This window comes from Argopecten irradians, chromosome 11 (genome assembly GCF_041381155.1).
Source record: "Argopecten irradians isolate NY chromosome 11, Ai_NY, whole genome shotgun sequence".
NCBI classification, from domain to species: Eukaryota; Metazoa; Mollusca; class Bivalvia; order Pectinida; family Pectinidae; genus Argopecten; species Argopecten irradians.
Window position 1 is genome coordinate 13,888,262 of NC_091144.1, and position 13,198 is coordinate 13,901,459.

Genomic DNA, 13,198 nt, shown 5'->3' on the forward strand with positions numbered 1-13,198 from the left:
ATGTTCTGAAATGGAAAAAATCAGAATTATTTGGTCCTGTAACGTGTGTTTTCTTCTATATTATATCTATTATGCAGGATTTATTAACAATATCACTACACTATCAAATCTACTTGTCTTACTCTAGATGCTGAATGCCAAAATACAAAGTATGGAAAGACTGTTGAGCCTGAAGCAAGTGCGGATAGAAGACCTGCATGCTAAGTTGATCGCTGGTCGTGGAGTGTACTACGTGACGGAGGGAGGTACCCGGAAAATCATCCGATAAACACACAGGACGATTACAAACTCTCCATCATACCCCTTACCTTCTAATACAAGAACCAACCATTACCGGAAATTTACAGACGCTTACACAACCCCGTTACGAACCTTTTTTCTGTTGACATTCTTACTAAACAGTATGACAAAAGGAGTGTGCTTAGTAAACAATTGTCGGTTTTCAATTGATAGCCAAAATTAACTACATTCGAATATTTAATGCATATTGTTATATATTGTTATCGTGTATACTATTTTGCAAGTAATTCGTTGTGTTGATTAAAGCACCATAGGTTGTGACCTTGTTTGGAACCAAATGACCCAGCTTCTGACCTAATGAAGACATTAACGAAATGCTACATAATCTGGAATATTTCGGATGTACACGTACTGACTTACTTTGATCCCAGAAGACCTATATTGCATTGCTACCTGCACGTGGTGACAATGTTGAACCGCCGATGCCGCCTTTATATGAAATGTTTCTGCGTGGAGGCGAAATCTCTAAAGAACTAGATTGTAAATGATGTTGGCTTGCGGTATCCAGCATAAACATTGTATAATTCTCATATCAAAAGTCTGTGATTGTTATTATTTTGCTATTTTTATTTACATGTGTATCATTATTTCTTTTCAAAGTTTTTTATTATTCATATGCATTGTTTATTGTTTTGCTTAATCGTTCAATTAACTTGTTAATTCTAAATAAATAGTTTGTGATATTTTTATAAAAAAAAAAAAACATATACATGTAACGTAAAATCTTATACTGTCTTTATTAAATTAATTAAGTATGCCTACTTTATGCCATGAGACTCGTCTATGGTACACATACAATGCGGTTATACAAGTAACCAAAACAAGTTAAAAACAACAATACGTTTGTGTTGTAAAAAATTAATAGTTCTGGTTTTGAATTATGATCTCTTTGGCTGATACAATTTTGCTGTATGGCAAAAGGGTACAGTATGTTAAAAAACGCGACCTTTTACATCAGGAGACAAACATATCAATTTTACCTCATTTGTACTCGAAATCCTTTGTTCTAGTCATGTGTAAAAATAGCAACATGTATCACATCTAAGTTAAATCATACAACTGTTTTAGAGAAAAAAAGGAGTTGAATATTAGAAATGCTCTAAATCGATCAAATTTTAAATTTAATGTCTTTTTTTTCTTATTGAATTAGTATTTTTTGGAAATTAGTGTTTTCCTCGCGGAAATATCTTTATTATTATATTTATTTTCATCGAGCTATAATGACCTGTGATACTGTTGGCAACGTTTGTGCCTTAGTCTATGTATTTTGGTATATTGTTTTATAGCTTACATCTGTAACCTATCAAAGTATTATCATTTACAAAACGTCCGGTTAGTGGTCCAGAATACACTAACCTTTCATTTAGTATTTTCATGAAACGAAAAGATATAGCTTTGCATAATCATAACAAGTATCATATTCTTTCGTCATTTTAAACGTGTTTTGTCGTCACCTTGCTAACACTCTGATATGCGATACAGTAGACTTTCGTGCCTCTGTCTTCGATTATTTTGCGATGATGGACTCGATGATTTTTGCTTTATAAGCAAAACTTCATAACAGGAAAAGGAAGAATAAAATAATCAAGCCTTACTATAGTGGCCTTGTGGTCACATTCTGTATTATCACATCATATACTTTATCAAACAATATACTTTGTGATTTATAAAGATGTAACCCAGATATCATACTAACATCATCTGGTGGTGTTTATTACTAACTAAACAAATGTACATAGTGTCTTCATTGTAGTATTTATTGCTATTCAGACTCTACAAACTTTTTTCGAAATTTATTTTTATCTCAATTAAATTTGTTAAATAATGCCACGTCTTGTTTTCTTTTAAAGTCTCATTTGAGTATCGATTATTTCAAACACATATCATTTATTATACAGTGTATATTGTGCGCAAGGGGCTTGGCAAAATTGTTACTTCTTGATCTGCCTTTAATTGACTCTGTTATTCATTAAAACAGTGGAAACTTATATAAATTAATATTTTGAATTAAAGCAATTAAAGCATTAGCACAACGCAGTAGATAGTAAAACGAAGAATTAATGCAGCGATATATACCAATGCTGTAGTCATTTCATTTTTTTAAACATAAAATCCGTCGCCATTTTCTGCAGCACATGTATATCATACGCTTACATTCCGACATTTTTTTTCCTATTTCTATATACATCATGTATTACATGTAAACAAAAGAATTCACACGTAAAAAGTATAGGATTGTTACAGTAGCATCTATTCTAAACCGACTCATGTTATGATCAGACCCTAATTCAATGACATTGAAGAACAGATGTGGCCTTGAATTTTCGAAAGGCTGGGAAGATGCGCACATTCATACACATATCAAATACAGTTGGCTTATTGAATGAACTTTTTGAACATATAGTATCAGCGATTAATATAAACGCGTTTTAAAACCAGCTGGGAAGTTATTAGAGAAAAACACATTCTAAAACTTATTGTCGATTGTAAAGGATCAATTAAATCAAAAGAACGAAACATAATGTTGTGTTATAATCATGTATAAAGATAATAAATGTGTTTTACCGATGTATCTATTCGAGTCTAGTACCTGAACCAGAATAAAACTTATCTTGTCAATCCTTTCACAATACATGAAACTATAATATAATACCATAAGTCATATTCAACACAGCTGAACAAGTACTATATAGCGTTATACTCAAATGAAATACTCTCAACCACTAATCTACACAGCGTTATACTCAAATGAAATACTCTCAACCACTAATCTACACAGCGTTATACTCAAATGAGATACTCTCAACCATTGATCATATGAAAGACTTCGACTACCGAAACATTATCTTTGATACTTGTATGTGGAAATCCAAAGGTGACAGTACATGTTCTGTACAGAATGCAATAATACAAGTTTGTAAAATATGCTTCCATAATAACTGTGCGTACATACAGCTGTAGCTGTAAATGCTGCAAGTTACCAGTAAGCATACAAAATGACGAGGAGTTGATACCCAAAACTTTTTGGACTTTGTTATACAACCATCAAGGAAAAAATTATTTATTCAATAGAATCCCAAAGTCCATTAGGATAAAGATTTATCATTGTAGATTTAAAATGTATTACAACAGTAAAATGCAGGAAGTTAGTTTAATGAGTTTAACGTTCCTGTCCAATAAATATCGTTAAGCAAATAGCGGAGTTGTCGATCTATCTAAAGGAGATCTACAAAGCTCATACCCGGTAAAGTCTTAACATATCCGGAACGTCTACAGAGTTTAAATCTACCAACCCTAGAACACCGAAAAAAGGAGGGGATAAATGTGTTCAAAATATTACAAAATTTCTATGATGAAAGAGTTATATCATCTACATTGTATGTTCCAAATTAATACCATCAGCAGGGCAAGAAGACACTCTTTAAAATTAGTTTTTAAAAACGACGTAACATAGACATGGGAACAAATCTTCAGTCTTCGAGTGGTAGATACCTGGAACAATTTGCCACAGCTTGTTATAGATGTAACAAATGTGAAACATTTTGAAATCCTTTTAGACAATCATTAGAAAATGGTCAAAAAGCTCTTTAACTTTAATATATATGTACATCTAACTTGAATCAACATTAACACTACATATAGAAAAAAATGTGGAATAAAGAACATTTAAATTACAAGTTTTACCAAAAGTACTAATCAGTGTATCATTGCATTTTTTTGTAATATTGATATGGACATAGCCTGAATCCATTATATATATATCGTTTTAAATTGTATTAATCATATTTTTACGTACGTTTACATAGAATTATGGGAAATTTCGTTAAAACAAATCCGTAGTATTAGTGTAATTTTGAACTGAATAAGGCCCTATAGTGGCTGAATATATATTCCATAGACATTATTTTTATTTCACTTTTACTTTAAATTAATTTTGGCCTTTTATTCGGATTATTAATATACTAGCTTTACACCGTTTTTACCTCATTATAAATCCGTAAAAATAAACTGAAATTCTGTCGAAATGCACAAACTATATTCTCGACACTGTTGTGTTACTACTGTTACCAGGCCTTGGGAACAGAATATCACCAATTTGTACACGATCATTTACAAGCATATGTACATGTATCGCATGTATACAATGTACATATGTAAATCTACTGTACATCCATGTAAACATTTTATTAAGATCTGCAAACAATTAATGGAAACGCGAAGGTATACGGTATGCTATTTTTGTACATTTATTCATCAGATACTTGTACATGAAAGTGTGCTCTCCAACGATTTTGCCTTAATCAACATTATTACACCGGGTGCAGCCGGTACCGCGAGATATTCGATTGTACATGTACGAGGGGGGAGGGGGTTTCGCATTTTTAGGCATGTTCGGTTATATTTTAAGGTTTTTCCTTAATTTTACATTCTTCTTATAAAACATGTGTACCACGGAAAATAAGATTTATCCATACGCGTTTTCCATTAGTTTTTTTCCGCAAAAGGCCTTATCGTATGATTTCATGAGGTCGTCCATAGTGACGGCAAGTTGTGTTAACAGTTTAACAGGAAAATCCAGAACGAAATCCATGGTGGAGCGATGTTAATATGTAGTGATGCTCTAGATGGTTAAGCATGTGCTTACAAATAATGTGCTCTAGAAGCTCGCATGGTACATATGTTAGTGATACTGGTCTTTAATTCTCTGCTGCATGTCGTTCTCCCTGTTTAAAAATGGCTGACATGTTTGTGCACACCCAATCTGTCGATAGTAGTCCAGTATTTAGGGAGCTTTGAAATATTGCTGATAGTCCAGGTGAAATTTGTACAGCATATTCCTTAAGTATTTTATTTGGGATGTCGGGTCCAGTTGCTTTTGCTGGATTCACCTTGCGTAGTAGCTTAGTCAGGCCGTGTGTTCTGATTGTTATATTTCCAATACGAGATTTTGCTGTTTTGCTGATTTAACAAAATTTCGGCCTTGCCCCTTCTGTCAGTTGTAAGTGTGCCTTTGTGTGTGAGTGGTGAAACACCAATGCTGCCTTGCCTCTTTGATTGGATGTATTTCCAGAATGACTTGGTGTTGTTGTTTTCCAGGCCTTCTTTTATAGTTTGGTTGATGTTATTCCACTCTGCTTTCCGAAATTGCCTCTTGCATTCTTTTTGAACATGTCTGTAGTTGTCCCATTTATTTGTTTTTCTGGCCTTGGTGTATAATCGTTGCTTAGGTTTTAGCCATTTTTTGTGTGATTTATCCAGGGTTTACTGTTTTTCCGCGTGTTGTCTTCGGTGGTATGAATTTGTCGATGTTATTGTTAAATTAAGCTCTGTTTTAAAAATGTCCCATAGTTCTTGCGTTTGGGTCCCGTTTTGGAATTGGTCTAGGATTTTCCGCGATAGGTCTTCTAGTGCTTTATGTAAGTTTGTCTAGTCTGCTTTCCCATACAGGTACCTTTTGTGTGGCTTTTGGTGTTGATAGTGTGGTCTATATTAGTGTCCGAGTCAGTGACAATCATTGCATGGTGTGAAATTTCTGGAATGTTTGTTGATGATTTTATTAAAGGATTTGTGCAGTCAAAAATGATAATTTCAGTTTATGCTGGAAATGGCTTTATTAGCACGTGTAGAAGCCTTTCTGTGTGGCGCGCGACCGGAATAACCTGTAAGCCGTATATACCAACGTCAAATTTTCTGACCGCCAAATTATGCATATTTTTTAGCCCTAAACCGGAAGTGACGTTATAATATATAGTCCGTGGCTTATAGCTGTACTTTAACCAGAAATTTGAATAGTAATTATATTTAAATTTCTGCTATAACTGATGTGCTATCACTTATATCGACGGTCACAGGAAAAGCCGATAACTATTTTTTTATGATTTCTTTTGAGTGAAGTTAATCGTACAATATTTTTGGTTCGAATGTAAATAACTAAAAGTGTGAAATTCTATGTTTCAAATACTCTAATTTATGCTCTAATTGCAGGTATCTTGATATATGATTCTGTCTTCGTGTAATAATGAAAGAAAATACACACAGAAAGTTTCGGATTTTTTGTCGAGGGGTTCAGCAACGAATAAATAATTAATATTTTCCTGTAGTCTGTATCTTTGATACATTGTGAATTGCAAATTTAGTGACTGTAAAATTAAATTGTGAGTTGCTATATTAAATACAGTAATACGTACGTTTCATCATGTGATAGAAAGAATTAATTTTTGATATTATGAAAGATAAACAAACTATTTTTTCAGACCGTGCGGTCGCAGTCAAATTATAATCGATATACGAATAGATATATACAATACACCGATATACAATTATAGATATATAATAAGCCATGCTTTTGGTTTGATGGTTATGTAATACCTGGACCAGGATGTTGTTTACCTGTACACAACGCCATTCATCGAACTCACCTGTAATTACCTGGCCGCGGGCAATTTGCTATTCGGTGGACAATATCGGGTATTTGCTATTGTCTTACTGTCAATCAGGTTAGGACATCCGTTAATTGGATTGTGATTTGAATTATGGAAACCCCGTACATCTATACTCTTGGTTTTTAGCTTAAGGCTGTATTTTGCTTTTACACTTTCATTTTAAAAATGGGGGGGGGGGGGGGGAGACAATAAAAATCAAAGTACTGAAAGTACTGGGAGCTTAAAGGGGCTAAATCGTTAAAAAATCAATGTAATAAAAGATAAAAAGAATTTTATAGAACTAAAATTGATTGTAAAAGTTGTGTACTTTGTTTTTAATAACAATATCTAAAAGTTTGTATAACAGTTTTGTTCAAAATGGAGAAAAACTGAAAATAAAATTAGGAACGACCTAGTCACTATTTCATATTATATCTTTCGGCGAGTGTAAACAACCGAAAGTGTGTATGTCGGCAACAAAGTGGAGGAAATTATAATGGAATTCGGTAGCACCCTAGGATATCTATAGGGAATTGAATTCAGAGATTGGCATGTAGCAATAGAAGAAACAGAAGCCCACATCTCAAGCGCGGAACTTGCCGGGATCTGTTGGGACTTCGTGTAACGGCATTGCACGTGATGAGTAGAAAATTTCAACACATATGCCAGCGCACAAACAACCCGCAGACTAACTACATGAAATACTTTGGTAGTACAAAGTTAGGCGAGCGTATGTCCTAAGATAACATGAAGTGTTTTTAGATTATATGATATGTCTAAACAGTCCCTCGCACTTCGATTTGTTGTTGTTTTTTTTAACTAAAATGCATGCCTGGGCAAGACTGTCACTTCTATTTGACATTTTGTTGCACGCTTCCGTTTGTTGCTGCGGCCTCGTTTTGGAATAAAAACGGTCATGTTCTATGTAAAGCTTGACTTCGCTCTATTTTTAACTCGTGCCCCGAAGAAACGTTATATTTTAGCGTCACGGTACGTAAAACTCTTCATTCATTCATTCTATTTTTAGAGGAGTATTTTCCTGGTCAAGCTTAGGCAACTGACCACCCATATCGTTTCGCTGTATGCATAGAAAATTATCCTGAAGATTATATCTATGTATTATAGGATAAATTTCATATTTCGTAGTCTTTATATTTTCAATCGGGCGAAACTACCTTTAATAACAATATCTAAAAGTTTGTATAACAATTTTGTTCAAAATGGAGAAAAACTGAAAATAAATAAGAACGACCCTACATGTATATATAGCTAGTCACTATTTCATATTATTATCTTTCGGCGACTGTAAACAACCCCTATGTGCATGCGCGACGTGTGAACATTCCAAACATCCGATCGAAGGAAATATCATCTGTCTAATGGACATACAGGTCTGCTATCGACTGAAAACACAAATTTATCGACTACAGGTTCCTGATTACTGTGTTAATCTAGCTAATAAACGTTGAAACGTATGCAAAAGTTTTGTGAAGAGTTTCTGAGTGTAAATAATCCTATACTGTACAGGATAAAGAAGGGTTTTCATTATATTTTATGGTTTTAATACTTGCTTCTACCATTATTATTGTATTTTCATTTGTCATGATATTATGTACTATTCCGCTAAACCTGCCAATATTTTTAGGCTTTTAAAAAAATGGCATATAGACTTTATAACAAGGAAAAATGGGGAAAAACTAATAATATAGGCATGTTTAGCGGACTAAGTAAGTACGTGTATTTCTTTTATCATTGTATCAATATTTGACATTCCGTATACATGGTATATCCTTAGTTATAATGTCTATCCGTCTAATGGGCATTCCCTATATATCTCTAGTTATAGTCTTTATCCGTCTAATGGACATTCCTTATATAGCCCTAGCTATAATATATATCTGTCTTATGGAAATTCCCTATACATCCTTGGTTATAGTGTCTATCCGTCTAATGGACATTCCCTATATATACCTAGTTATAGTCTCTATCCGTCTAATGGACATTCCCCAACATGTCACTAGTTATATAACTTTTTTCCATCTGATTTACTTAAAAAAATCAGCCTAACTATATATCTAAATTTTATGTGTACTTTTATGTATTCAAAGCAAAAATATACCTTACATATACATTATAGACCTATGTATATGTTTGCGTTAATAATGTACATGTACACCCGTATTCATATATAATAGTATACATAATTAACGGGTGAAAATACCTCTCACTTCTTATCATATTTCCATCAAACACTCTAAAGCTTCATAGAACTATGCTGTTTTACTTGGCAATGTAGATACAGGGGCGTAGGAAGCGGGTGCGGGAGGTGGGAGTCGGGGTTGGAGGGGGTCAGGGGGGGACAATTGCCTCCCCGTTTCCCAGGACGAGGGGCAAACATTTCTTGTTGCCCCCCCCCCCCCCATTTTCGCCGACTGAAATGATGTTCTAAAATTGCACATTTGAAAGAAAAAGGGTCCTCCATTTTCGTGAACTAGACTAAAAATGAAAAAATGTCAATCAGGGGATTCTACGTACTGTTTTAAAAATGTCTCTTAAAAGATTCATCTGTTTATATGACTTAGCAAGACAATTAATTCATTATTATTTTGTGTTAAACAACAATGTACCGATGGTGTGAAGCCAGTATGTTCAGATCGAGCAGAGTTGCATAGATATGAAGGCATTCACAATTACCAATTCTTAATGCAGGTAACTTTAAATAAAAAAGTATCATATTAAGAACGCTTTAAAATCATTGAAATACATCGTAAAACTCATCACAGCCATTCTAAATTGTAATATATTTTTACCCGGGGGAGACCCTCGGACCTCCTCAAACACCCAAATCTCGCGCCTTCAGGCGCTCCCACATTCATCAAAATGCATAGTAAAATTCAAAATCGTAATGTATTTCCCGAGGGAGACCCCCGGACCCCTCAAACACCAAATTCTCGCGTCTTTGGCGCTCGCAAAATTCATCAAAATGCATAATTAAACTCATCTTAGCCATTCTAAATCGTAATATTTTTTCTCGTAGGAGATTGTCGCCCCCCCCCCACCCAAACACCAAAATATCGCACCTTCGGCGCTTGCATGGGCAATTTGCGTCATGTCCGTTTATCACTGTCTATAGTGTGTACATGATTCTACTTAACAATATATGAAAAAAAGTTTATAAAGTATATATGGTTGTGTGTTGAATTATAAGTTGCGGGGGCGAGGAGCGGGTGGGGGGGGGTGGGGGTGGGTTTCGCAAATATGAGGACCTTTGCCCCCACCCCCCCCCCCCCACCCCCCTTACGTTTCCTCGCTTCTTTCTACGCCCAATGAGACGCTGTAAAAATGTGTAATTAACATCTATCTCCATTAGCCGTATTGAGATTTTCCAGCGACCGCCCCCGAAATATCACTCGGTTCGTCAATGCCGACAGATACCACTGTCTATAAGTGCCAATAGTTCAAGGATTCTATGTTGTAATTTTGGAAACTTTTCTAATTTCAGGTTAATAAGATAACGTTTGTAGGAAGTCGAAAACCACCTAAAGAAATCGTTATGTAAATCGTACATGATTTAGTAACTTCTTGAACAGTGAAAGTCAATACACATGAACTAGACTAACACAATATGTCAATGAAGGATTTCTACGTATTAATTTATTATGTCTTACTCGGTTCATTTGTTTATATGACTTAGCAAGACAATTAATTCATTATTATTTTGTGTTACACACAACAATGTGCCGATGGTGTGAAGCCGGTATGTTCAGGTCGAACAGAATTGTATAATGATATGAAGACATTCACAATTATCATTTCTAAATGCTGGTAACTTTCAATAAAAAAATATCATTTTAAGAACGCTTTAAAATCATTAAAATACATTGTAAAACTCATCACAGCCATTCTAAATCATAATATTTTTACCCGGGGTAGACCCTCGGACCCCCTCAAAGACGCATATCAGTTTTTCAATTGTAACTTATATGCTCGGCAACGTATAGAGCTTTACAGAAATGATTACATACCACTCAGCCTACAAACCTTGTTGTTCGGTGATTCTAACTTAACATATAACGATAATGAATTTATTATTAATGAAACTCAAAAATACATTCTTGGTACAAAAAAGATTTTAATCTCTCTCTCTCTCTCTCTCTCTCTCTCTCTCTCTCTCTCTCTCTCTCTCTCTCTCTCTCTCTCTCTCTCTCTCTATCTGTCATGGAGTATGTAAGAAAAATGGAATTGTACTTTGTATGTTTAAAACTACTACGTTAATTATGTGTTTATATTTGAATTTGAGTATGCATAAGATTTCGTTTCTGAATAACATTTTAAGTCTGCCATCTTCAAATGTTGATTATGTATATATGTAATATTGTTGGAGTGGGCTTGATATAAGTTGAATTAACTTGTGCCCAATCCTTGTGTTTCAATAAAATATGTTTAAACTAAACTAAACCCCCTCAAACACCAAAATCTCGCGCCTTCGGGTGCTCCCATTCATCAAAATGCATCGTAAAACTCTAAATTGTAATATTTTCCCGGAGGAAACCCCCGGACCCCTTGAACACCAAATTCTCGCGTCTTCGGCGCTCGCAAATTCATCAAAATACATCGTAAAACTCATATTAGCCATTCTAAATCGTAATTTTTCTCTCGTAGGAGACTCTCGGACCCCCCCAAACACCAAAATATCGCACCTTCGAAGCTCGCATGGCAATTTGCTTATTCATTAATTTCCTTTTAGCGACGCCACGTACTGTCTATAAATGTGTACAAGGATTATATGAAAAAAAATATATAAAATTTATATGGTTGTGTGTTGAATTAAACAATTAATCTCCTCCTGTGGTTGCGGGGCGAGGAGGGGGGGGTCCAAATATTGTGATACGCTGTATATGTATCGGCTATTACACTTAATCAGGCCAATATAACCGATTAGATATAAGTGGTCTCTTAGTGGTGTTATTACATCTATATCCATTAGCCGAATGAGATTTTCAGCGACCCCAATTTCGAACTCGGTTCTTTCCGTTATAAACAGCCAATGCCGACAGATACAGTTTCTTGTTGTGTTAAGCGATATTTTAACGTTGATAAACATTGCCAATATTTCAAATAAAATGTTGTATTTTTGAAAACTTTCTAATTTCAGGTATAAGAACGTTTGTAGGAAGTCGAAAACCCTATGGAATCTATGTAAATCTAATGATTTAGTAACTTTAAAAGTGTGTTTAACGCGTTAAAAGTGTGTTTATCGCGTTAAATTTTCTCGTTTCTGACATGAATGGCCTCCCATAGACTATACCACACTACGGGACCTATACCAAAGTATATTTCCCAGGGAATGAGCACGCGACCAAATATATGACGTCATAATGAATGTCATCGTACTAAATCTATTATGGCCCTTTCCCTCGTGAACAGTTCTCTTATAGCGTTGTATAGTCGGAGACGAGGGGACTATACCTCGCCAGGCAACTATATTGGAGAACAGTACTAGTTCCGTCTGGAAAAGAGCCACAATAGAATAATAGTCATTCTCGATACACCAGGTGTTCCGATCACTTACGATTTCTTCAACCCTGGACTATCTCATATCAAAACTGGAGGCAACAGAACAGAACAGATAATTTAGTCCTTTAATGCACCGTAAAAAAGAGCCGTATAACGGTACACTTAGTTTGACTGTGGCATTGAAGTTGGGTGTCGCTTTCTTTGTAGTCTTCAAATGAAATTTTGCAGGCCTGTGATTGGTTCAGATTTGTTCACCTGAGCTTCCTTCATTTTTACCATGAGATAATCCAGGGGTAGTAGGGATAGTACGTGATCGTAACCCCTGGAGTATCGAGGGGTCAAAATCCTGTAATCGCACTGATAACACTTAATTAGCAAATTGCGTCAATATTTGCATAGAACGATTCTTGAGCATACTTTTTTCACATTATTTACTTGATTTCTATTTCGTTTTTTACATGACTTCTATCTCTTTTTTACATGATCTCTATCTCTTTTTTTTTACATGATTTCTATCTCTTTATTTACATGGTTTCTATTTCTTTATTTACATGATTTTTATCTCTCTTTTTTTACATGATTTCTATCTCTTTATTTACATGATTTCTATCTCTCTGTTTTTACATTTACATGATTTCTATCTCTTTTATTTACATGATTTCTATCTCTTTTTAAACAGGTAATAGATCAATATTATTACTCCTACTTTTCCTGCATTTTTTCTATGTAAACTGTTACGTAATTCCATTATTTTCTATATAAAACTGTTACGTATGCTCCAATTGATTTTTCTAATGTAAAATGCGTACGTTATTATCCAATATTTTTTATGTAAATCTGTTGTACGTATTCCAATATTTTCTATGTAAGACTGTTACGTATTTTACCATTTATATTTTCTATGTAATATGCGTTATGTATTCCACATATTTTCTATGTTAAACACTGTTACGTATTCA

General features: G+C 34.4%; 1 protein-coding gene across 11 annotated transcripts in view; it reads left to right on the top strand.

Moving 5' to 3' along the window:
• LOC138334800 (sperm flagellar protein 1-like) overlaps window positions 1-2,126 on the top strand; it is a 41,205-nt gene extending 39,079 nt beyond the window's left edge. For all 11 annotated transcript variants that reach the window (XM_069283531.1, XM_069283536.1, XM_069283539.1 and 8 more), the window contains one exon: window positions 128-2,126. In XM_069283531.1, coding sequence (XP_069139632.1) covers window positions 128-268 — 141 coding nt within the window. In that variant the 3' untranslated portion in view covers window positions 269-2,126. The remainder of the gene's footprint in view (window positions 1-127) is intronic.
• Window positions 2,127-13,198: the final 11,072 nt, after the last annotated feature.